Here is a 27,279-nt window from a genome sequence, read left to right as displayed (position 1 = left end):
GCCAGGTGGCACTCATAATGAGGAAAGGATCTGTAACACCTAAGAACTTTTGGGAAAGCCTGCAAAGTTAATAATAATAATAATAATAATAATAATAATAATAATAATAATAATTTATTTATACCCCACCCATCTGGCTTCCCCAGCCACTCTGGGCGGCTTCCAACAGAATATTAAAAAAAGAATAATCTATTAAACATTAAAAGCTTCCCTAAACAGGGCTGCCGTCAGATGTCCTTTAAAAGTCTGGTAGTTGTTTTTCTCTGTGAAATCTGGTGGGAGGGCGTTCCACAGGGCAGGTGCCACTACTGAGAAGGCCCTCTGCCTGGTTCCCTGTAACTTGGCTTCTCACAGCGAGGGAACCGCCAGAAGGCCCTTGGCACTGAACCTCAGTGTCCAGGCAGAACGATGGAGGTGGAGACACTCCTTCAGGTATACTGGGTTGAGGCCGTTTACGGCTTTAAAGATCAGCACCAACACAAGCAGATAGGAAGGAAAAGCATGCTTTCCTCTTTCACTGCATTTAACCCTCAGAGGACCAAAATATCTTCTGCTTGGGGAATCCCAAAACTGAATTTATCCGCTTTTCCCTGAGATTAAGCACCTGTTGGGAACAGTGGGACTGACTCCTGAGAAAACCTACATGGGTGGGGGGGGTGTAAATGCCTTTTTAGGAATTGCACACTTGTTTTGCTATTACAGCTTTTGTAGGCGTTTATTATTTTGTTCCATAAAAATTACATGCAGCTTTACTATACATATATGTTTGGGGTTTTTTATATCCATGGTTCAGGAAAAATAAAGCAATGTCATTATCAGTAAAAAAGTTAAAATGATTATTATTAAAAAATAATTAAAATAAACGATAAAACCCAGATCAAAACACTGTGGAAGCGACTGCCTCATATCAATAGGCAGTGAGTTCCAAATATTCTTCCATTTTTTGACTGCCCTGTTGGGCAAATTCAGTACATCGCATTTCCAAAATTAATTTCCTAACGAGCTGCATGTGCACAGAGAAAGAGATCCCCACAACGGACCTAGGATTCCTGGCTCAGATCCTGGCATTCCTGTGAACTTCAGCAGCAAATCCAGCCTCAAGGATTTCCTTGCCCGCTTCCCCTCTTCCCCATGTGCCTAGTGGGAAAATGGGCAATCTTTGGCACAAGAAGTGGCAGAGCACCAGACAGACACATTGGGGTCTGGGCAGGTTCTCTGCCAGTGGCAAGGAACAGCTTATGCAAACCTTATAGCAGGCATTGGCAACTTCCGGCCCATGGGCTGGATGCGGGAAATGTAGGCCGTTTATCTGGCCCACGAGCCGCCCGGCGAAGCGCGGCACGGGGACTCGCAGAGTGGTGCCGAAAATGGCCAAAAAAAGTGTCTGAGACCAAAAAAATGGCAACATGAAGACCAATGACGAATCAATGTTATATATTTCTGGTGTCATATGCAATAATTTCAAAAAAAAAAACCCCAGGCAGAACAATTTCTGAAAAGTCTATTAATGCCTATTGATGCAAGTCAACATACGTAACTGGCAACCACAAAAATAAAGCCAAGGTGTTCGGACAGCGATCCAGTATTAACACTTTTTCAAATAAATCTTCCTCAGCATATAACTGTAAAATAAAATCATAGAATCATAGAATCATAGAGTTGGAAGAGACCACAAGGGCCATCCAGTCCAACCCCCTGCCAAGCAGGAAACCCATCAAAGCATTTTTGACATATGCCTGTCAAGCCTCTGCTTAAAGACCTCCAAAGAAGGAGATTCCACCACACTCCTTGGTAAGAATATAAAGGACGAAAACCTGCATGAACATGTATCACAATAATCCATAAGATTAACATGCATAATGAAAACATAAAAACAAGATAATAATGTAATATAATAGCATACCTCAGTATGACGTGCAGCAATAGCCATTAATAGACTTTTCAGGAATTGTTCTGCCTGGCTTATTACTTTTTTGCAGTTATTGCATATGATACATTGATTCGTCATTGGTTTTGGGGTTACCCTTTTTTGGTCTCAGTTTTGAAGATGGCAACACAGGGTTTTTGGGATTAGTAAAAAAAACAGTGTCTGGGCATGCCCAGACGCCAAAAATTGCTTCTGCGCATGTCCAGAAATGTGCAGAAGTGATTACCGGTGCTGCGCTGCCCATGCCCAGGAGCTGGAAATCGCTTCTGCACATGTCCGGAGTGTGTCCGGCCCACGGACCAGCGCCAGTGGCAATGATGCGCCCCATGGCCGGAAAACGTTACCTTATAGTGAGTGCCACACATACGGGGGCGGGGCCAGCAAAGATAGCGGCATGAGCCTTAACAACAGCAGATCCCTTGGCTGCAAGGAAGCAGACACACACAAGCTCAGCAAGGCAGGGGGAGCGAAGTCATCAGAGTAAGAGGGCCGTTTGCTCCCTGAACTCCTCTCTTATCGGAGCTATGAAAGATGCAATCCACAATCTAATCAGCAAAGTTCATGTCCGTATCCTCACCTTTTACAAGAGCAGGATTCCCACACTTGAGTCTCTGGTTCTTTCTGGACTACAACTCCCATTGCCCCCAGCTAGCAGTCGTAAGGGATGATGGGAATTGTAGTCCAAAAGCAGCTAGAGACCAAAGCTTGGGAAAGCCTGCACTAGGGTATCTAGGGCAATTGTTTTCATAACACAGGCATTTTTTACATTTCTCTGCAAATATATCTTAAAAACTGCATTTAAAACAGAATTCATTTTTTAGCATTCTCTGTTGGATTTCCTTTTGGCGTCTGGGGTTCAGCAGCTCTCTGCCCAGGAAGCGCTTGTTTATTGTCATGGGAAGTGACATATGGGGGGACCAGAACACGATCATTGGTTTACTCTCTGTAGGAGTTATTTGATATGATTAAAGATCTTCCGACATTCCAACACTTTCTAAGATGTTTTCCTTGTATGAGTTCTTTATTGTTTAGTAAGGGAGCCCTTGTCACTGAAGTTCTTTCCATACGCCAAACATTTTAAAGATTTCCTCCCTGTATGAGTTCTTTGGTGTCTAGTAAGGTGACTCCTGTTCCTGAAGCTCTTTCCACACTCGGAACATTTATATGGTTTGTCCCCTGTATGAGTTCTTTGATGCAACATAAGGGACCTACTGCAAATAAAGCTTTTTCCACACTCTGAACATGTATATGGTTTCTCTCCTGTATGAGTTCGCTGGTGCAACATAAGGGAGCTACCACGACTGAAGCTCTTCCCGCACACCAAGCATTTATAAGGTTTCTCTCCGGTGTGCACTCTTTGATGTAACGTAAGGGTGCCATTCTGAGTGAAGCTCTTTCCACACTCCAAACATGTATATCGTTTCTCCCCTATATGAATTTTTTGATGCAAGGCAAGGGAGTCGATGCGACTGAAACTGTTGCCACATTCCCAACATTTATAAGGTTTGCTGCCTCGATGAGTTTGTTGATGTCTAGTAAGCGCACTGCTGTGACTGAAGCTCTTGCCGCACTCGGAACATGTATACGGTTTCTCCCCTGTGTGAATGTGTTGATGCAAAGTAAGGTCACTACTTTGAGTGAAGCTCTTTCCACACTCTGAACATGTGTACGGTTTCTCCCCTGAATGACATCTTTGATGCAAGGTAAGGCCACTACTTTGAATGAAGCTTTTCCCACACTCAGAACATGTATACGGTTTCTCCCCTGTATGAGTTAGTTGATGCGAAATAAGGCCGCTACTGTGACTGAAGCTCTTTTCACACTCTGAACATTTATACGGTTTCTCTCCTGTGTGTACTCTTTGATGCGAGGTCAGAGTTGAGCGACTACCCAATCCCTTTCCACACACAGTACATTCATGCTTTTTCTCCTCTCTGCAAATTTGATTTTCACCACCCTGAGATGTACCGGATTTACACTCCGGCTTTTGCTTTCGTCTCCCCTCTTGCCTGCTGCCTCCATCTTGAACCCTCAGATTCCTTTGCTCCTCCTCCTCTTTGGCTCTTTGTGGTGACACTTCTGATGGTTCCCCTTCCGCCAGCATCCCTTCAACATCTCCTGATGGAATAAAACGTCAAAATGGTGAAATGCTAAAGGAGTGTCTTTACCCCAATAATTCTGTCAGGACACAGAGATCCAGGTCCCAGGGCCTTGTAGCAGTTCCCTCACTGTGAGAAGTGAAGTTAGAAGGAACAAGGCAAAGGTCCTTCTTGGTAGTGGTGCCCACCCTGTGGAACGCCCTCCCGTCAGGTGTCAAGGAAATAAATAACTATACAAGTTTTAGAAGACATTTGAAGACAGCCTTGTATAGAGAAATGTTTAATGTTTGATGTTTTATTATGCTTTTATAATTGTTAGAAGCCAGCGAGAGTGGCTGGGGCAACCCAGTCATATCCATGGGGTACAAATAATGAAAGCATTGATGTTAGTTTTATTGAGTTTATATACTGCCCTATACCCAGAGGTCTCAGCGTGGTTCTCAGAAAATATCACAGAATAAAAACAACCACCCAATAACACCCCACCCCAAAAAGAGCCACATTTGCAAAAGGGTAAAGGATGTCAAACATATCAAGCAAAATCCTGGTTAAAAAGGAACATTTTTACATGGCACCTAAAGATGTATAATGAAGATGCCAGGCAAACTTTCCCAGGGAGATCATTCCAGACGGGGAGCCACTACAGAGAAGGCCCTGTTCTTGTGTTGGCAGCCTCTGTCTGAACCACTTGAGGAGGCCTATGAAGGAGGGCTTCAGAAGATGATCTCAGGATCCAGGTAGGTTCATAAGGAAAGAAGTGGTCCTTGAAGTATTGTGACTTTGAGCCATTTAAGGTTTTATAGATGAAAACCAGCACTTTGAATTGGGCACAGAAACTAATTGGTGCATTCAAACCAGAATGGGTGTAATATGCTCAAACCGCCTTGCTCCAGTGAGCAACCTGGCGGCTGAATTATGCACTAACTGAAGTTTCCAAACTGCCTTCAGCAGCCGCCCTACATATAACACATATCTATATCTAACCTTGAAGTTACCAGAGCATAGACAACGGTAGATAGGCTATTGCTGTCCAGATAGGGGTGTAGCTGGGCCACCAGCCAAAGATTATGGAAGGCACTCCAGGCCATCTGAGCCTCGAGCGTCAGTAAAAGATCCAGGAGTAGCCCCAAGCTACAAACCTGCTGCTTCAGAGGAAGTGTAACCCCATCCAAAGCAGGCGACCTTCCAGCCATCTGCTCTAGGGAACCACCCACTAACTCAGCCTTATCTGGATTGAGCTTCAATTTCTTGGCTCTCATCCAGTCCATTCCCAAGGCAAGACACTGGTCCAGCACTTCCACTGCCTCACCTGCAGATAGGTGAAACAGAGCTGTGTCATCAGCATACTGCTGACAACGTACTCCAAACCTCTGGATAACCCCTCCCAGCAATTTCATGTAGATGTTAAACAACAAGGGGGATAGGATTGGGTCCTGCAGAATCCCATATTTAAGCTTCCATGGGGCTGAAAAACATTACCCCAAGTAACACTCTCTGGGAACCGCCATCCAAGTAGGACTGGATTCACCGCAAAGCAGGGCGACCCACCTCCAGTTCAGACAGTCGCCCCAGAAGGATAACATGGTTGATGGTATTGAAAGCCCCTGAGAGGTTGAGAAAAATTAAAAGTGACACATTTTCCTTGTCTCTCTCAACAGAGGTCATCATACAGGGCAACCAAAGCAATTTCTGTGCCAAAACCAGGCACTGGTTGAAATGGATCCAGAAAGTCAGTTTCTTCTTCTTCCGAAAGCACCTGGATCCGGTCTGTGACTACCTGCTCCAGAACCTTGCCCAGGAAAGGGAGATTAGCAAGTGGTCAGTAGTTAGTTCAGTGTTCTGAATCCAGGGAAAGTTTTTTAAGGAGTGGTTTTACCACTGCCTCCTTCAAACAGGCAGAGATCACCCCCTGTTGTAAAGAGGCATTTATCACCTCCCGGCCGAGCCAGCTGTTCCCTCCTTCCTGTATTTTATCAGCCACGAGGGCAAGGGTCTAGAGTGCAAATGTCGCCCTGACTGATAGAAGCACCTTGTCCATATCCTCAAGCCTCACCAACTGGGGGGGGGGCATCCAACACAACAGGACTAGACTGTACTCTGGACGCCCCATGAGGTTCCTCTGCTATAACAGCAGAGTCAAGGACTTGGTGGATGCAAGCAATTTTATCTTCAAAATGCTTTGAAAACAAATCACAGTGAGCTACTGTTGGTTCTACCACCTCTTTTGGGCCACCCTGTAAAAGTCCCGGAAAAGCTCTGCCGGACAACATAATGAGGATGCAACGGAGGCAGAAAACTAGGCTTTCTTTGCTGCCTTCACTGCAACTAGGTAGGTTTCATAATGAGCCCTTACCAGTGTTTGGTTGCATTAATTAGGATCTTTAATCCACTTGCATTCAAGCCGTCTCCCAGCTTGGTCCCTCGCCCTAAACTCTGGTGTATACTAGGGGGCCAATCGACACCACAAAGTGGGAGAGGGTGCTCTGGGGTATTTTTATTAGTTGTAGTAGTATTACTAGTAGTATTATCATTATTAGCCTCAGCCATACTTGAACTTTTAAAGTGGACTTGAAGTTGCTTCTTTCTCCTATTTTTTAACCTCTTCCGCGCAGAACAGCTCTTGCAGAAACTGCTGTATTTAATTGAAACGCAAATATTTAAAATGTGTATGTTGGGGGGGTGTCATTGGGTTGTTTTTGTTTTGATTATGTAATTTGAGTTTTTATATTGTAATTTCATCCTGTGAACCGTCCTGAGGTCTTTGGGTATAGGGAGGTACAGTATATAAATTTAATAAAATATAGTATAATCAGGCCAGATAAAAATTATTACAAATTCCAGGGTGAGCCCCTGCAAAAGGTTTTCCAATGCTTAAGGGTCTACCTTGACGCCTAAGCCCTATGGAGACACCAAGGAAGGCCACCCACCTGCAGGGGAAAGATCTGCCCTTCCATTGGGAAAAGATTTCCTACCCCCATACAAAGGAGGGAAGTCCTATAAATGCATTATTTTAGCAGAATTATATACAGAATGCACTAATAATGAGAAATAATACCCTTTTCAAAAGCGTGTGCATTAGGAGAAATCTGCACCAAAATGCTGACCAATTTTCAAGAGGTCTTTAAAAATAATAAGATGTGAAAATCTGGATAAATGGATGACTAGAAAAAGGAGACACAGGAAAAAAACCCTTACATTGAAACGGTTTGCCTAATAAGGTTTGTTAAATCCCTCCCGCAGCACCCCCACTCCCCCGAGTTTTAATACATAATAATATCACCCACCTCCAGCGCCTCCGCGAGAAAGGAAAGCCGCAGCCATCACTCCCGGGGAAGCCGGACAGGAAGCGGAAGCTCCACTTCTCCCGACAGCATTTCCACCCTCTGCTCTAGGAATCTCAGCTCTGTCGCCGCTGCTCTTAACCGTTTCGGAGCCGAGCGGCAGGAACCTCTTGGCTTCTCCGGGCAGAGAGCGAGGAGGCGCTCGTTTCGCCTCCGGAAAGCCCCGCTAGATCAGCTGCACGGGGGCCACAAAACGTTTTCTAAGCTATTTTTTAATCCCTCCCAGTTCCTCTTTGGGTACATAGATATCCAATCCAAATTTTCAATAAATGGCTTTCCCCCGACCCCGTTTCCACCCCCCTCCTTATTCTCCGTGCATATAGAAGTGTGCATGCACACGAAAGCTCATACCAAAATATAAACTTAGTTGGTCTTTAAGGTGCTACTGAAGGAATTTTTTTATTTTGCTCCGTGCATATAATTACTGTATATTTCTCCAATTAGTTTCAACTTCTCCCCCCCCCCTTATTCTATTCTTAGTTCATAAATGTTACATCAAACCTGCCAATGTTTTGACATTTGTTTAGTGTTCCCTAGAGTGGCTGGGGGGGGGTATATAATAATAAATTATATAAAGTTTTCTCATTCCCGATTGAATTTTTCTCATCTTGGTGCCTGATCTTCATGGTAAGTTTAGCCATTTCTGCACAGTCAATCATCTTAGTTATCCATTCTTTTGTTGGGACCTTTTCTTCTTTCCACATCTGGGCTGGTAGCATTCTGGCCGCTGTAGTCGCATAAATAGTCAAGTCTCTTTTGCTTCCTTGGCAATTCTTCTCCCCCCAAAGGGACCCCGAGGGTCCTCTAGTCCAACCCCCTGCAATACAGGAATCACAGCTAAAGCATCCCTGGGAGTTGACCATCCAACCTCTGCTTAAAAACATATATATATATATATATATATATATATATATATATATATATATATGTAAATTTTTGAAAAATCCACAGTTCAGGAAAAATAAAACATTAAATTGGGGGGGGGGAGTTAAAATGGCTATTTAATTATTTAAAAATAATTAAAATAAATGATAAAACCCGGATTAAAACACACGTCAACATTTGACACATCTGGACAGCCTTGCATGACCAAAAATCTCTTTAGCAGGTGCTGAAGAGTACACTGAAAGCGACTGCCTCGTATCAATAGGGAGTTCCAAAGTTTGGGGCAAATATTCTTCAATTTTTTTGACTGCCTTTTTGGGCGAATCAGGAAAATCGCAAAACATGCATTTCCAAAATTAATATCCTAAAAAGGTGCAGAGAGAACGTATCCCCACAATGAACCTAGGATTCTTGGCTCAGATCCTGGCTTTCCTGTGGCCTTCAGCAGCAAACTGGGCCTTAAGGATTTGCTTGCCTGCTTCCCCTCTTGCTCATGTGTCTGGTGGAAAAGAGGAGAGCGCAAAATATGGTCTGAAGCTCAACATCAAAAAAACCAAGATCATGGCCACTGGTCCCATCACCTCCTGGCAAATAGAAGGGGAAGAAATGGAGGCAGTGAGAGATTTCACCTTCTTGGGCTCCTTGATCACTGCAGATGGTGACAGCAGTCACGAAATTAAAAGACGCCTGCTTCTTGGGAGAAAAGCAATGACAAACCTAGACAGCATCTTAAAAAGCAGAGACATCACCTTGCCGACAAAGGTCCGTATAGTTAAAGCTATGGTTTTCCCAGTAGTGATGTATGGAAGTGAGAGCTGGACCATAAAGAAGGCTGATCGCCGAAGAATTGATGCTTTTGAATTATGGTGCTGGAGGAGACTCTTGAGAGTCCCATGGACTGCTAGAAGATCAAACCTATCCATTCTTAAGGAAATCAGCCCTGAGTGCTCCCTGGAAGGACAGATCGTGAAGCTGAGGCTCCAATACTTTGGCCACCTCATGAGAAGAGAAGAATCCTTGGAAAAGACCCTGATGTTGGGAAAGATGGAGGGCACAAGGAGAAGGGGACGACAGAGGACAAGATGGTTGGACAGTGTTCTCGAAGCTACGAACATGAGTTTGACCAAACTGCGGGAGGCAGTGTAAGACAGGAGTGCCTGGCGTGCTATGGTCCATGGGGTCACGAAGAGTCGGACACGACTAAACGACTAAACAACAACAACAAGGCTACTACTGCAACTGAAGCTCCTTCCACACTCTGAACATGTATACGGTTTCTCTCCTGTATGATTTCTTCGGTGTCTTATAAGGCTACTACTGCAACTGAAGCTTTTTCCACACTCTGAACATGTATACGGTTTCTCTCCTGTATGAGTTCTTTGATGTAAAGTAAGGGAGCTGAAGCTCTTTCCACACTCCAAGCATTTATAAGGTTTCTCTCCTGTGTGCACTCTTTGATGCGAGGTAAGCTCCCAACTGTGGCTGAAGCTCTTTCCACACTCCAAACATGTATGTTGTTTCATCCCTATATGAATTATTTGATGCCGGGAAACAGAGGTGATGTGACTGAAGCTCTTGCCACATTCCCAGCATTTATAAGGTTTGCTGCCTCAATGAGTTTGTTGATGGTTAGTAAGGCCACCACTCTGACTGAAGCTCTTTCCACACTCTGAACATGTATATGGTTTCTCCCCTGTATGAGATCTTTTATGTGATATAAGGCCACTTTTCTTACTGAAGCTCTTTCCACACTCGGAACATGTATACGGTTTCTCCCCTGTATGAGATCTTTTATGCGATGTAAGGCCACTATTCTTACTGAAGCTCCTTCCACACTCTGAACATGTATACGGTTTCTCCCCTGTATGAGTTCTTCGGTGGCTAGTAAGGTAACCACTGTGACTGAAGCTCTTTCCACACTCTGTACATTTATACGGTTTCTCTCCTGTATGAGTTCGTAGATGCAACATAAGGGAACTACTGGCACTGAAGCTCTTTTGACATTCAAAACATTTATAACGTTTCTCTCCTGTATGAGTTGTTTGATGCGAGGTAAGGCTACCACTGTGACGGAAGCTCCTTCCACACTCTGAACATGTATACGGTTTCTCCCCTGTATGAGTTCTTCGGTGGTTAGTAAGGAGAACACTCCGACTGAAGCTCCTTCCACACTCTGAACATGTATATGGTCTGTCCCCTGTATGAGTTGTTTGATGCGAGGTAAGGCCACCACTATCATGGAAGCTCTTTCCACACTCCAAACATTTATACGGTTTCTCCCCTGTATGAGTTCTTCGGTGGATAGTAAGGGCACTACTGTAACGGAAGCTCTTTCCACACTTGGAACATGTATACGGTTTCTCCCCTGTATGAGTTCTTCGGTGTCTAGCAAAGGCACTCCTGTCACTGAAGCTCTTTCCACACTCGGAACATGTATACGGTTTCTCCCCTGTGTGCACTCTTTGATGTGAGTTCAGAGTTGAGTGACTACCCAATCTCTTTCCACACACTTTACATTCATGCCTTTTCTCCTCTCTGTGAATTTGATTGTCACCACCCTGAGATGTAGCAGAGTCACCCTCCGGCTTGTGCTTTCGTCTCCCCTCTTGCCTGCTGCCTCCATCTTGAACCCTCTGCTTCCTTTGCTCCTCCTCCTCTTTGGATCCTTTTGGTGACACTTCTGATTGTTCCCCTTCTGCCAGCATCCCTTCAACATCTCCTGATGGAATAAAAAGGCAAACTGATGTAGCATCTTTATTCAGTAGCTTCTTCACCCCAATCATTCAGTCCGGACACAGAGATCCAGGTCCCAGGGCCTTCTGCCGGTTCCCTCAGTGCACAAAGTGAAGTTACAGGGAACAAGGCAGAGGGCCTTCTTGGTAGTGGTGCCCACCCTGTGGAACGCACTCCCGTCAGGTGTCAAATAAACAACTATACAACTTTAAGAAGACATCTGAAGGCAACCATATATAGGGAGGTTTTGAATGTTTTATGTTTTATTGTGCTTTTATTTTTGTTAGAAGCCAGCTAGAGTGGCTGGGACAACCCAGTCAGATGTATGGGGTGCAAATATTGAAAGCAATAATGTTAGTATTATTATTTATTGAGTTTATATACCGCCCTATACCCAGAGGTCTCAGCGTGGTTCTCAGCAAAGATCACAGAATAAAAAAACAATCCAATAACACCCTACCCAAAAAAGACCCACATTTGAAAAAGGTTACAGGTAGGTAGCCGTGTTGGTCTCAGTCAAAGCAAAATAAAAAAATTCATTCAGTAGCACCTTAAAGACCAACTAAGTTTTTATTTTGGTATGAGCTTTCGTGTGCATGCACTGGTATCTGAAGAAGGAAAAAGTAAATATTGGGATATTTAAAGAATAGGATAGATAATAAAATGCATAATGAGATGAAGATATATGAAGGAAGTCGAAATAGAGGGAAGTCAAAGAGGTGAGGGGTGATGGGTTTGGTGGTGGGTGATCAGGGGAAATATGAGAAATAAGTCAAAAATTGATTGTAATGTAAATGTTTGGTTCTTATAATAAAATGGATTGCTGTAATGATGGAAATAAGTTAATTAAGTATATATTTTAATATTAAAAAAAGAAAAAAGAATAACCTTTTCTTATCCTGTGGGATGTCCTTTCCTATAATGCCTATTAGGTATGCCTCTGGCTTTTTTTCTATAGGAACTTTGAGCATCTTTTTTAGCTCTTAAAGGATATACCCCCAAAATTTATTAATTTTCTCACAGCGCCACCATATGTGTATCGTCATTCCCTCTGCATTATTGCATTTCCAACAGTTTATATTGAATTTGAGTTTATATATCTTTGCTAGGTTATATATCTTTGGTAGTTTGGAAGGTGCCATATACCACCTGTATAACATTTTTATTAAGTTTTCCTTTACAGTGGAACAGACAGTATATCTGCTATCTAACCTCCAGTCCCTCCTACTGTTCCATCTGTAGTGTGTGGCTGATGTCCTGGGTCCATTTAACTATTACATCCTTTACTTCCTCGTGTTTCAGATACCATTCCTATAACAGGTCACAAGTTTTAGATAAGAATTTTTCATCATTTCATGATAATACTTTTTTGCAATTTGGATTAATCTTTCCCAAAGCCATTTTTAAAAAATCTGAATTGAAGCCAATTGGTGAGGTAGTGCCTTATCTCTCCAAATGTTTTCAATTTTAGATGTTCTTGGTCTTCGTTTAATAGCTGATTATAGGTTGCCCAATATCCCTCCATATTTATTTGTTTGACGGCAAAAGCCTCTACTGGGGACAGCCACCATGGCGTTTGGGGTTCTAATAACGGTTCGGATTTTGTCCACACTTTATAAAGAGCATTTTTTACTATATGATTAGTGAACCCTTTGTGGACTTTGATCTCACTATAGCCAAGGTATGCATGCCATCCGTACCTGTTGCTGCAACTCTCCAAATCAACTATATCTCTTTTCCCTAATAAAATCCAATCCTTAATCCAACATAGGCACGAGGCTTTGAAATACATTCTTAAATAGGGGAGTGAGAAACACCCTCTTCTTTTTTGTCCATCAGTAATATGTATTTTATGTGGGGTTACTTACCCTGCCATATGAACCTGGTCAGATCTCTCCTCCAATCGTCGTAGCATTGTGGCAAGCCACTTTAACAACAAAATGCTTTGCAAACAAGTCACAGTGAGCTACCATTGGTTCTACCACCTCATTGGGGCCAGCCTGTAAAAGGCCCCGTACAACCCAGAAAAGTTCTGCCGGACATGAGGATGCAATGGAGGCAGAAAACTATGCTTTATTTGCTGCCTTCACTGCCACTAATGAGTTTGATAATGAGCCCTTTGCAGTGTTTGGTTGCATAAATTGGATCTTGCATCCACTTACGTTCAGTCTCCCAGCTTGGAGTGTACCAGGGGGCCAACTGGGCTCCACAAGGTGGGAGAGGACGCTCAGGAGTATTATTATTATTAGTAGTAGTATTACTATTAGTATTATCATTATTAGCCTATCTGTATAAGGCCTCAGCCACACTTGGACTTTGAATGTGGACTTGAAGTTGCTTCTTTCTCCTCTTTTTTTTAACCTCCTCCGCCAGGAACTGCTCTTGCAGAAAGTACTGTATTTAACTGAAACACAAATATTTAAAATGTGTATGTTGGGGGAGGGTGTTATTGGGTTGTTTTTGTTTTGATTATGTACTTTTTGTTCTTATATTGTAATTTTATCCTGTGAACCGTCCTGAGGTCCGTGGGTATAGGGAGGAATATAAATTTAATAAAATATAGCATAATCACGCCGGAAAAAACTATTACAAATTTCAGGGTGAGCCACTGCAAAAGGTTTTCCAATGCCTAAGGGTTTGCCTTGACCGCAAACCCTATGGAGAGACCAAGGATGATCTCTCCCAGCGGCTGCATGTAGATGTTAAAAAGCATGGGTATTTTGGGAAATACCCTTTGCAAAAGCGTGTGCATTAGGAGAGATCTGCACCAAAATGCTGACCAATTTTCAAGAGGTCTATAAAAATATTAAGATGTGAAAATCTGGATAAATTGATGACTAGAAAAAGGAGACACAGAAAAAAACTTACGTTGAAACGGATTGCCTAAAAGGGTTTTTTAATCCCTCCCCATACTCCCTCCAGCAGCACCCCCATTCCTCCCCCCAAGTTATAATATATATTTTACCCACCTCCAGCGCCTCCACGAGGAAGGACAGCCGCCGCCATGACCAGCAGCTCCCTGGGGAAGCGGGACAGGAAGCGGAAGCTCCCATTCTCCCGACAGCCTTTTTTTTTTTATCTTCCGCTCTAGGAATCTCAGCTCTGTCGCCGCTGCTCTTAACTGTTTGGGAACCGAGCGGGAGGAGCCTTTGGGCTTCTCCGGTCAGAGCGAGGAGAGGCACTCGCCTCGCCTCCGGAAGCCCACCTGGATCACGTGAACGGGCGCCCCAAAACTTTTTCTAAACTATTTAAAAAAAAACATATCTTATTTTCAGTTTTCGAAATTTATCCTTTTGGTACATACATATCCAATCCAAATTTGCAATAGATGACCCCCCACCGGTTTCCACCACCCCCTTTTATTCTCCTTGCATATATTTCTCCAATTAATTTCTACTTCTTTTTTCCTCCTAATTCTATTCTTAGTTCATAAATATTACATCAAACCTGCTAATGTTTTGACGTTTATGCACTGATTTTTTTTTAAATAGTCTATAGAGTTTTCCCATTATTGATAGAATTTTTTCTCATCTTGTTGCCTGATGCTCACAGTAAATTTGACAATTTGAGCATAGTCAATCATCTTAGTTTTCCATTCTTCTTTCATTGGGACCTTGTCTTCCTTCCGCATCTGGCCTACTAGCATTCTGGCCGCTGTAGTCGCATAAATATGGGGGACCTGTTTTCTTCTATGACCAATGGTGCCTATCGCTCAAATATGGGGGAGAGGGAATCTACTCAGCAGGGAGAGAGACATAGAGAGAGAGAGAACAGGTTCCGGTTTCCGCCTGCAGGAATGGCGGACCTGTTTTCCATCCCTCTGACCTTCGTAAGGAATTTGGCGGTTGCTAGGGGAGTAAATGGCAACCCCCTGCCCTCTCCGGGGGTTACGGAGAGGGGCCGCTGGTCCGCGATGCCCCCAGACCCACTCCGACTGTTTATGGAGTGGGGGGAGCGTGGGCTCAAGCCCTTACGACGGCCAGGACTCCCGGACGCTAATCTGCATGGCGGGGATTTCCATGATTAAAGAAGATAATTAGGCTTAAATCTATGGACATACTTCAGAAGGAGGGGCAGAAGCGCGGTTTACTGCCGAGAAATCTATGCTGCTGAGGGTGAGGAGTTAAAGGCTGTATTTCATCTGGAAGAAGGATTGATGGGGACAGAGCGATAAGGGAAGCGAGTCTTTTTTTTATTTTTTTTTCATATGAGTTACTTCGTACCTTCCCAGACGCGATGTCCTGGCTTGTTTGGAGTGAAAGAGAAGCAAAAGACTGTGTGAGTTGAACTTTATAAACTGTTGTTATTGAGCATATTCTTTGAAGATGAGGAGTTGCTGACGAGAAAAGCCCCCCTCTAGTTGGACGGAAGGAGTGCCTGGACGCGTTCGGAGGATTTATGAGTTGTGACGCACTTTGAATTGGAGCAGCGACCTGAAGCTAAGTTCAGCTATAGGGCAAGGAGAACCATTAATTTACCAAGAGTCAATGCATGGTGTGAGATCTGGTTTTTCTGCCTGGAAAAGCTGTAAATTTTATAAAGATCGTTTAATCTACATGGTTATGAGAGAAAACGAAAGTGATTTGAGTTTTTTTAAGATGGCGCTGCTTCGTGTTGAGAGCCGACGCAATAGGGACGCTCCGGACCAAGAAGATTTATGGGGGGGGCTGGACTGATTAACTCACACAGGAGAAAGAACATTTGTGAAACTTTGTTTGATATTTATCTCAGCAGCTGGGAAATAATCGGTTGAAAGAGGAAAACATCTATGTGACTGTAAAGGGAAAGATCTGGATTATTATGGATTTGGAGAGACGATTTGAACTTTAGAAAAAAGACGACAGTGGACGGTTGCGAGGAATCCCCAATTTCTTGAAGCATGGGAACCCTAAAAAAATTTTTTAGATGATTTGGCATAACATTCGGTTTGATTGATATATATGTGTATAATTTGAAATAATGAATGTGATATAATTGGTTTTAATTGGAAAAATTAATAAAAATATATTTAAAAAAAAAAAGAGAGAGAGAGAACATTCCTGGAGAGGGTGGGCACAGTGTAGGGAAATAATGCATAGACAGGAAAATAACAGAAAAATGTGAAGGGGGGCTGAAAATGCAATTGAATAATATCTAGGGCACAGGTGAAAGGCAAAGCAAGTTTCTAGTCCTCTTGTTTTGGAATGAAGAGCTCTTTAAATAGGAACCAAGGAAGCTGCCTCGCCCAGAACCAGACAATTGGTCCATTTAGCTCAGTGCTGTCTGCACTGACTGGCAGCATCTCTCCAGGTTTCAGGCAGGGACGATTCCTAGGCCCGCCAGAAGATGTCGAGGATCAAATCCGGAACCTTCTACACGCAAGAGCCACTGAGCTGGGGCTCTTTAGTCTTTTAAGCAACACCACCCGCAGAATTCACCAGTCACCATGGATATCTGGGAGTTACCAGGATGAAACTGCCTCACTTGCTGCTGCTGCTCCTCTGCCCGGCTCAGGAGGAAACCTTCGGCCAGGGCCACCGCCTGGGAACTGGTCTCCACTCCATGATCGTTCACCCAGTTCTCCATCTCTGGGGGGAGGACAGCCAGGAATTGCTTCAGGACCACCAGGTCCAGGATCTGAGCCCCGGTGTGTCGCTCTGGCTCCAGCCACTCCCTGCAAAGGCAGTTCAGTCGGCTGCAAACCTCTCAGGGTCCCTTGGCCTCCTGGTAGCAGGAATGCCTGAATCTCTGGCGCTGAGCAAAGCAGCTTATGGCGTCCCCATCCAGGAGGGTCTTCATAGCTCTTCCCAAGATCTCCTAAGTGAGGCAGTTTGGAGATTTGGACAACAGCCTCCAATATGGGTGAAGGATTCTGTCCCCCACCCCGGCAGCCTCTTTTTCTATTTTTCCAGGTTCTGCTTTAAGGCAAAGGCTGGCCTAGAGAGCCTGGACCACAAGGGGGCTCAGCCAGAGTTGGGGGAACCTCAGGGCCTGCTCCAAGCTGCTCTGGGTTGGAGCAGGATCCGGCCCCAGCCTCCCTGTCTGCTTCCTCCCCTGCACCCAACCTCTGCAGCCTCTCTTCTGCAAAAGGACCATGCACAAGACAGGAGGGAGGAGAGGCGCTTGCCCTGGAGGACACAGCAGCTGCTCCAGTTTCCTGCTTCTCTAGGAATCGTGCACTTCATCTTTAACCCTTTGAAGACCAGGCAGATCTATACTTTCACAATGTTGGGACTTATTAGGCAGTGGTGAGAGGCAGTGTGGTGTAGTGGTTAGAGTAATGGAGTATGGCCTTGGGAGACCAGGGTTGAAATTCCACACCAGGTGGCTATGGAGCCAATCACTTCCTCCCAACCTAACCTACCTCACCGGGTTGTTGTAGGGGATTAAAGGCGGAGGGGACCAACAATATGCCACATTTAGCTCCTTGGAGGAAAAGGCAGGATATTGAATCGGAGAACTGGAAAGTTGGAATGGGCCTGATGTTTTCTCCTCCCCGCTAAATTGTACAGAGGCAATACTGAGCCACCCACTTGGAAAGCTTTAAAAAGATGATTGTATAAATTTATGGCTACAAACCCTGTCTATTTTTGTTTTATTTATTTATGTTTATTATCTTCCTTACTTGAATAATTAGACTGAATAGCAGCTTTTTGAGAGCCAATGAAGTCTCTCAGCCCCACCTACCTCACAGGGTGTCTGTTGTGGTGGAGGAAGGGAAAGGAGAATGTTAGCCACTTTGAGACTCCTTCGGGTAGTGATAAAGCGGGATATCAAATCCAAACTCTTCTTCTTCTTCTTTTTATAGGGCAGGGTAAGGCAGGTGTTTTTCTGTGGGGTGGCAGCTATTGCATTGTTATTTTCATTTTTATTATGTATTTTTTTTGTTTTATATCTTGATCTTATTCCGTGAACCACCCTGAGACCCCTGGGTATAGGGCGGTATATAAATAATAATAATAATAATAATAATAATAATAATAATAATAATAATAATAATAATAATAATGGGAATTGGAACGATTTTATGGAACCAAGAAGATGGCAGCCAGAAAAAGTCTGGGAGCTACTGTGTTAAAAGGGAGTGGGGTCGCAGATTGCATTTCAACTTTCCTGCGTTATTTATGTTCCCGCCCTGTGAATGGGCTGGGTGAGGGGGATGTGTTTGTATGGGCAGCTTTCTTAGAAACGTGGAGTTGGAAGGGACCCCGAGGGTCCTCTAGTCCAACACCCTGCAATACAGGTGTCACGGTGGCTGGAGAAGGCTACTTCAGAGTAACGACTCTACACAGCTCTGCATTTTATGGTTTTATTGGTGCTGAGTATTTACAGTGCTAATGGCAGTGCTATTTACAAAGACCCATCTGTTTAGCTTGAATCAGAACCTCCCAGTGGCTTTTGGCGCGTTTTGCGCCAACATAATAACTTGGGGAGACCCATCCTCTTCCCCCGACGCCTTTTGCGAAGTTCCGGAGTTGGGGGGACTGGCCTGCCCCCCTTCCTTTCCCCTTCCTGTCCCACCTGGAACGATGACTCTCTTTCCCTGCCAGAGCCTTGGAACCCACTTCCTGTTTCCCCACTTGAGCTGGAGCTTTCCTTCTTTTCAGCCTCGCTCGGGTCTGGGCTGGAACTCAGGAGGGGAGGGGCTTCGCGATATCCCTTGCCCCTCACAACAGGAATCTCAGTTAAAGCATCCCTGACAGATGGCCATCCAACCTCTGCTTAAAAACCTCCAAGGAAGGGGAGACCGTTCCACTGTCAAACACAGATTCTTATAAGAAATCACATTGTGATGGAACTGTATCTGAGCCAGGTGGCGCTAATAGTGAGGAAAGGATCTGTAACACCCAAGTCCTTTTGGGAAAGCCTGCAGAGTTAAGGCAAGCAGATAGGAAGGAAAAAAATACTTTCCTCTCTCACTGCATTTAACCCTCAGAGGACCCAAATCTCTTCTGCCTGGGGAATCCCAAAACTGAATTTATATGCTTTTCCCTGAGATTAAGCACCCGTTGGGAACAGTGGGACTGACTCCTGAGAAAACCTACTTGGTAGGGGGGGGTTGTAAATGCCTTTTTAGGAATTGCACACTTGTTTTGCTATTACATCTTTTGTAGGCATTTATTATTTTGTTCCGTAAAATATCCACAGTTCAGGAAAAATAAAACAATGAAATTGTCAGTAAAAAAAAGTTAAAACGACTATTTAATTATTTAAAAAATATTAAAATAAATGATAAAACCCGGATTAGACCATGTGTCAACATTTGACACATCTCGAAAGGCTTGCATGAACAAAACTGTCTTTAGCGGGTGCTGACGAGTACAGTGAAAACAACTGCCTCGTATCAATAGGCAGGGAGTTCCAAAGTTGGTGGCAAATATTCTTCAATAGTTTTGAGTGCCCTTTTGGGCAAATCGGGAACATCGCAAAACATGCACTTCCTGGCTTAGATCCTGGCTTTCCAGGGGCTTTCAGCTGCAAACTGGGCCTCAAGGATTTCCTTGCCTGCTTCCCCTCTTCCCCATGTGCCTAGTGGGAAAATGGGCAACCTTTGGCACAAGAAGTGGCAGAGCACCAGACAGACATATTAGGGTCTGGGCAGGCTCTCCGCAAGTGACGAGGAATGGCTTGTGCAAACCTTATAGTGAGTGACACACATATGGGGGTGAGTGGGCAGCTTCTAACAAGGCAGCAAAGACGGCGGCATGAGCCTGAACAACATCAGATCCCTTGGCTGCAAGGAAGCAGACACACAGAAGCTCAGCAAGGCAGGGGGAGCGATGCCATGGGAGTAAGAGGGCCGTTTGCTCCCTGAACTCCTCTCGGATCAGAGCTATGAAAGAGAATAATAATAATAATAATAATAATAATAATAATAATAATAATAATAATAACAACAACTTTATTGTCAATCCACAACCTGTGTACAACGAAATTAACCGAGCCTCCCTCCCCTGCGATTTCCGACGCTGTGGAAGAAAGTCTGCACACCACGCTGTGCTGGTTTAGTGCAGTGCACGGGGGCTCACTACTGAGCCGGGAGCTCGGTTTGGGGGCGGTGGCTCGTGGGCCAGTTAAATGGGCCCCGTGGGCCACTTGGGCCTTAGGTTCCCTACCCCTGTTCTAGGGCAATTGTTTTCCTAACACAGGCATTTTTTACATTTCTGTGCAAATATATCTTAAAAACTGCATTTGAAAAAGAATTCAGTGTTTAGCATTGCCTGATGGATGAGGTTGTATTTCCTTTTGGGGTCTGGGGTTCAGCAGCTCACTGCCGAGGTATTCCCAGGAAGGGCTTGTCCCTTGTCATGAGAAGTGCAAGCATTTTAGTGAACGACAGACATATTGGGGGGTGGGGGACAGTTTCTAACAAAGCAGCCATGATGGGGGCATGAGCAACAGGCATCCATTGGAGAAGATGTGTTAAGTTTGCTTGACTATTACCTGCGCTATCAGGTATTTGATCAGCAGAGTTCAGTTCCAAAATATCGCCTATCACTAGACTATGCAACAGGGAAACTCTCTCACTAACACACAGGAATTTTTAAATTTTTTGACTATTTAAAAATTGTATTTTAAACATACAGTGTTGCCTCAGGTAAATTTGCCTTTGATTTACGAAACCTTTGGTTTGCAAACCACGGCAACCCGGAAGTACCGGAATGGGTTACTCCCAGATCTCGCCACTTGCGCATGCGCAGAAGCAGCAGATCACCGTTCGCGCATGTGCAGAAGCACAAAACTATGCCCACAAGTGTTCAGGATGAGGTTGCATCTTCTTTCCAGAATTTGAGGGGGGGAGAATACTAGGGGAGGGGAGAACACACAGCACAGATACATCCCATCAGGAACCAGCCACTGCCTGGATATTTCGGAGACATAAAATTGAAAGCTCTCCTAGGCAGGTGAAGGTGAAGAAACACAAATCCTGAAACCTTTTAACTTATTAGCACTCTAAACACAGGCTGGAAAATCAATGCATCTCCTATACTATTCTCATTTCTCTCTTGACTGCGTAACGAGGTTTAGTATACAGTATATGTTTTTCAACAGTATTTGTTCATTAGAGGTGTGATCTGAGGGGCTGTACTCTCATTGCAAAGATCTACTTTCCATATGTCGACAGAATACCAGCGAATGCATTTGTTTCTATGAAAAATATCAGATCAATTCACACCAGATTAACAAATCTTTGGGAAGGGAGAAATATTCAAGCAACAGTATACGCATGTGAAGAATACATGGGAAATAATGCATGGGAAAGAAAATAGAATTTTGTTTCCAAAGTGGGGCCTCAGAACTGGACAAAATGGTAATTCAATCTAACACAAAGACGATAACTAAGATCTATGAATTCCTATTAGAATGGAATACCAAGGACGAATCAGTAAAATCTGTGATGATTCGCTGGGCCATTGACATCGGCCATAATATTGAACTTGAAAAATGGTACAAACTTTGGAATTCGGGAATTAAATTTACAGCGAGCGTCACACTGAAAGAGAATTTAAGATGATGTATAGGTGGTACCTCACCCCAACCAGGTTAGCAAAGATGTATAGGACAGGAGACAAGAGGTGTTGGAAATGCGGCGAAAAAGATGGGGATTTCATCCACATGTGGTGGAAATGGGCTAAGTTAAAAACTTTTTGGGAATGTACTTACAACGAGTTGAAAAGAATATTAAGATACACTTTTAAAAAAACACCAGAGGCCTTCCTATTGGGGATGGTCGGGGAGGACATAGAGAAAAACGACCGTAAATTCTTTCTCTACGCAACAACTGGGGCCAGGATTCTCCTGGCAAGGCTGTGGAAACAAAAGCAACTTCCATCATTAGAGGAATGGCAACAGAAAATGATAGAATACTTGGAAATAGCTAAACTAACAGCAAGGATCAGATACCAGAGCAATGAAACCCTTCTGAAAGAATGGAGTAAATTTATGAAATATATAGATAAAATCTGTGATTAAATCAATTGCAAGTAAAATAGACAAAAACCGCACCACGAACCGTTAAGGGTCGGTTTGAGGAATAAGAAAAATCAAGATGTATGACTAAAGCAATGTCAAGTGTCGTAAGGTCTCTAAGGAAATATTTGTTAAAATATTGTAAATATTTCACCTAGGCATATGCATAAAATAATAAATAAAAATTTTATACGGATAAGGAATGATACGCCAAAAAGAGGAAGACTGTGAGAAAAGAAGAAGGGAAGTCGCAGAATCACAATATTAGAAAACACGATTGAAATTGATTTATATATATTTCCTTTTTGCTTTTTCCTTCTTTTATTTTCTCCCCCCCCCCCTTTATCTCTTGATAGGTTTACTTCAAGATTCGTGATTTATTTTGTCTACCATTTTTTAGGCTGTGAAATATAATTGATATTATTTACACTACAAGAAAACAACTGGAAATGTTAACAAACGAATTGATCTGTAACAGTCTTTATTTGGTAAATTTAATAAAGATTATGTTTTTTTAAAAAAAGAATTTTGTTGTTGTTTAGTCTTATGTGACTCTTAGTGACCCCATGGACCAGAGCACGCAAGGCACTCCTGTCTTCCACTGCCTCCCTCAGTTTGGTGAAACTCATGTTAGTAGCTTGGAGAACACTGTCCAACCATCTCGCCTCTGTCGTCCCCTTCTCCTTTTGCCTCAATCTTATAGCTATGTAAATCTAACTCTGATCGGGAGAACAATCTGTAACACAGCCAGTAAAAGGAATAAAAATTCTAATGGAAGCAAATTCTAATGCTGAGCACGATCATTGGCTTACTCTCTGTAGGGTTATTTGAAATTATTAAAGATTTTCCTACACTCCAACTTTTCTGTTTTCCCTGTAAGAGTTCTTTTCAGATTAGTAAGGGAGCCCTTCTCACAGAAGTTCTTTCCATAGGCCAAACTTTTCTAAGATTTCCTCCCTGTATGAGTTCTTTGGTGTTTAGTAAGGCTACTACTGCAACTGAAGCTTTTTCCACACTCGGAACATGTATACGGTTTTTCTCCTGTATGAGTCCTTTGATGTAACGTAAGGGAGCTGCTGCAACTGAAGTTCTTGCCACACTCTGAACATGTATACGGTTTCTCTCCTGTATGATTTCTTCGGTGTCTAATAAGGCTACTACTGCAACTGAAGCTCTTTCCACACTCCAAACATGTATACGGTTTCTCCCCTGTATGAGTTCTTTGATGTAACGTAAGGGAGCTGCTGCAACTGAAGCTCTTTCCACACTCCAAACATTTATAAGGTTTCTCTCCTGTGTGCACTCTTTGATGCGAGGTAAGGTCCCAACTGTGGCTGAAGCTCTTTCCACACTCCAAACATGTATGTCGTTTCTCCCCTATATGAATTATTTGATGCCGGGAAACGGAGGTGATGTGACTGAAGCTCTTGCCACATTCCCAGCATTTATAAGGTTTGCTGTCTCGATGAGTTTGTTGATGGTTAGTAAGGCCACTACTCTGACTGAAGCTCTTTCCACACTCTGAACATGTATACGGTTTCTCCCCTGTATGACATCTTTTATGTGATATAAGACCACTATTCTTACTGAAGCTCTTTCCACATGCTGAACATCTATACGGTTTCTCCCCTGTATGAGATCTTTTATGCGATGTAAGGCCACTATTCTTACTGAAGCTCCTTCCACACTCTGAACATGTATACGGTTTCTCCCCTGTATGAGTTCTTCGGTGGTTAGTAAGGTAACCACTGTGACTGAAGCTCTTTCCACACTCTGTACATTTATACGGTTTCTCTCCTGTATGAGTTCGTAGATGCAACATAAGGGAACTACTGGCACTGAAGCTCTTTTGACATTCAAAACATTTGTAACGTTTCTCTCCTGTATGAATTGTTTGATGCGAGGTAAGGCCACCACTTTGACGGAAGCTCCTTCCACACTCTGAACATGTATACGGTTTCTCCCCTGTATGAGTTCTTTGGTGGTTAGTAAGGAGAACACTCCGACTGAAGCTCCTTCCACACTCTGAACATATATACGGTCTCTCCTCTGTATGAGTTCTTCGATGCGCTATAAAGCTGCTACTGCGACTGAAGCTCTTTCCACACTCTGAACATGTATACGGTTTCTCCCCTGTATGAGTTCTTTGATGCGACATAAGGCTGTTACTGTGACTGAAGCTCTTTCCACACTCTGAACATGTATACGGTTTCTCTCCTGTATGAGTTCTTCGGTGTCTCCTAAAGGAACTCCTGTCACTGAAGCTCTTTCCACACTCGGAGCATGTATACGGTTTCTCCCCTGTGTGCACTCTTTGATGTGAGTTCAGAGTTGAGCGACTACCCAATCTCTTTCCACACACAGTGCATTCATGCTTTTTCTCCTCTCTGCGAAATTGATTTTCACCATCCTCCGACTTCTGCTTTCGTCTCCCCTCTCGCCTGCTGCCTCCATCTTGTGCCCCCAACTTCCGCTCCTCCTCCTCCTCTTTGGATCCTTTTGGTGACACTTCTGATTGTTCCCCTTCTGCCAGCATCCCTTCAACATCTCCTGATGGAATAAAAAGGCAAACTGATGAAATGCTAAAGGAGCTTCTTCACCCCAATCATTCAGTCGGGACACAGAGATCCAGGTCCCAGGGCCTTCTGCCGGTTCTCTCACTGCACAAAGTGAAGTTACAGGGAACAAGGCAGAGGGCCTTCTTGGTAGTGGTGCCCACCCTGTGGAACGCACTCCCGTCAGGTGTCAAATAAACAACTATACAACTTTAAGAAGACATCTGAAGGCAACCATATATACGGACGTTTTGAATGTTTTATGTTTTATTGTGCTTTTATATTTGTTAGAAGCCAGCTAGAGTGGCTAGGACAACCCAGTCAGATGTATGGGGTACAAATATTGAAAGCATTAATGTTAGTATTATTATTTATTGAGTTTATAATACCGCCCTATACCCAGAGGTCTCAGCGTGGTTCTCAGAAAAGATCACAGAATAAAAACAACAACCCAATAACACCCTACCCAAAAAAAGAGCCACATTTGAAAAAGGGTAAAGGATCTCAAACATATCAAGCAAAATCCTGGTTAAAAATGAACATTTTTACATGGCATCTAAAGATGTATAATGAAGTTGCCAGCTGAACGTTCCTGGGGAGACCATTCCACAGACAGGGAGCAACTGCAGAGAAGGCCCTGTTCTTGTGTTGCCACCCTCTGGACCACTTGAGGACGCCCACGAAGGCGGGCATCAGAAGATGATCTCAGGGTCCAGGTAGGTTCATACGGAAAGAAGCAGTCCTTGAAGTATTGTGGTCCTGAGCCATTTAAGGCTTTATAGGTCAAAATCTGCACTTTGAATTGGGCCCGGTAACTAACTGTTAGCCATTGCAGTCAGACAAGGATGGGTGTAAAATGCTCAAACTGCCCAGTGAGCAACCTGGCCGCTGAATTCTGCACTAGCTGAAGTTTCCAAATTGTTTTCAGAGCCAGACCTACATGTAATGCATATCTATATCTAACCTTGAAGTTCCCAGAGCATAGACAACAGTAGATAGGTTATCCCTGTCCAGATAGGGGCATAGCTGGGCCACCAGCCAAAGCTGATGGAAGGCACTCAAGGCCATCTGAGCCTCAAGTGACAGCAAAGGATCCAGGAGTATCCCCAAGTTACGAAACTGCTCCTTCAGAGGAAGTGTAACCCCATCTGCTCTAGGGAACCACCCACTAACTGAGCCTTATCTGGTTTGAGCTTCAATTTCCTGGCTCTCATCCAGTCCATTCCCAAGGCAAGACGCTGGTCCAGCACTTCCACTGCCTCACCTACAGAGAAATAGAGCTGAGTGTCATCAGCATACTGCTGACAACGTACTCCAAACCTCTGGATAACCCCTCCAAGCGATTTCATGTAGATGTTAAACAACATGGGGGATAGGATTGGGCCCTCCGGAACCCCATTGAAGCTTCCATGGGGCTGAAACACATTCCTCAAGTAACACCCTCTGAGAACGACCACCCAAGTAGGACAAGTATTGGGAAAAACTGGGTACTGAAAGGTGCTAAAAATAAAACTCACACCCCAGTTTTCCAATGGCCCATAGAAATATGTTCCGGCAAAGTTAAAATACGCAACAGAAACTGACTTGGCTGAAGCAGGTCACCAGGAGTCAAAAAGGCTTTTCCAACCTAGTCTTTAATTCGTGTAACCCCTCACTAGCTGTTTAGAGAAAACAAATGGTTGGCTTCGCTCTAACAGAAAGAAAAATGAATCAAACAGACTCAAAACTCTCTGTTAGCATAAAACCTTTTTGCCTACAGACTTTAATTTAATCACGCTTTATCAGTACACACCCACATTCCAACCCAACCACAGAATTTTCAACAGAGCCTTATATCACAGAGTAACGCCACACTTTGGAGCAATTAATCAGGAAACACCAGCACCTGATTCTTAAACTTCTGTTTCTTAAACTGACAGTACTGACATCAGACCGGCTTAGGGGCAACTTGATTATTCAAAACCCAACAACTGGAACCACCGCAAAGCAGTGCCACCCACCTCCAGTTCAGACAGTCGCCCCAGAAGGATACCATGGTTGGTGGTATTGAAAGCCCCTGAGAGGTCAAGAAGAATGAACAGGGGCACGTTTCCCTTGTCTGTCTCTTGACAGAGGTCATCATACAGGCGACCAAAGCAATTTCTGTGCCAAAACCTGGCATAAACCCTGATTGAAATGGATCCAGAAATTCAGTTTCTTCCAAAAGCACTTGGATCTGGTTTGTGACCACCCGCTCCAGAACCTTGCCCAGGAAAGGGAGATTAGCAACTGGCTGGTAGTTAGTTAGGCTTTCTGAATTCAGGGAAGGTTTCTTAAGGAGTGGTTTTACCACTGCCTCCTTCAAACATGCAGGGACCACCCCCTCTTGTAAAGAGGCACTGATAATCTCCCTGGTCCTGCCAGCTGTTCCCTCCCTGCTGGTTTTTATCAGCCAAGAGGGGCAAGGGTCTAGAGGGCAAATGGTCGCCTTGACTGATCCAAGCACCTTGTCCATATCCTCGAGCCTTACCAACTGGAAAAAAACCTCATCAAACACAACAGGACTAGAATGTGCTCTGGACGCCCCATGAGATTCATCTGCTATAACAGCAGAGTCAAGGTCTTGGCCATCTGGCTGAGTTTCCCCAGCCACTCTGAGAGGCTCAAAATCAAGTGTTAAAAACAATACAGCATTTAAATATTAAAAACTTCCCTAAACAGGGCTGCCTTCAGATGTCTTTTAAAAATAGGATAGCTGCTTATTTCCTTGACGTCTGATGGGAGGGTGTTTCACAGGGAGGGCACCACTA

At 43.9% G+C, this 27,279-nt stretch overlaps 1 protein-coding gene and 1 pseudogene across 1 annotated transcript in view; both read right to left on the bottom strand.

Moving 5' to 3' along the window:
• Nucleotides 1–273: 273 nt before the first annotated feature.
• LOC132591153 (zinc finger protein 665-like) lies at nucleotides 274–13,940 on the bottom strand (annotated as a pseudogene).
• A 4,389-nt stretch (nucleotides 13,941–18,329) lies between these two features.
• The window catches only part of LOC118081413 (zinc finger protein 91-like), a 32,082-nt gene continuing 23,132 nt past the window's right edge, over nucleotides 18,330–27,279 (bottom strand). Inside the window, exon 2 of the mRNA XM_060269859.1 lies at nucleotides 18,330–24,254. Coding sequence (XP_060125842.1) covers nucleotides 22,879–24,254 — 1,376 coding nt within the window. The 3' untranslated portion in view covers nucleotides 18,330–22,878. The remainder of the gene's footprint in view (nucleotides 24,255–27,279) is intronic.

The sequence above is a fragment of the Zootoca vivipara genome, chromosome 2 (assembly GCF_963506605.1).
Source record: "Zootoca vivipara chromosome 2, rZooViv1.1, whole genome shotgun sequence".
Taxonomy (NCBI): domain Eukaryota; kingdom Metazoa; phylum Chordata; class Lepidosauria; order Squamata; family Lacertidae; genus Zootoca; species Zootoca vivipara.
The sequence above is the reverse complement of the archived record's forward strand: the minus strand, read 5'-3'. Positions and strand labels throughout refer to the sequence as shown.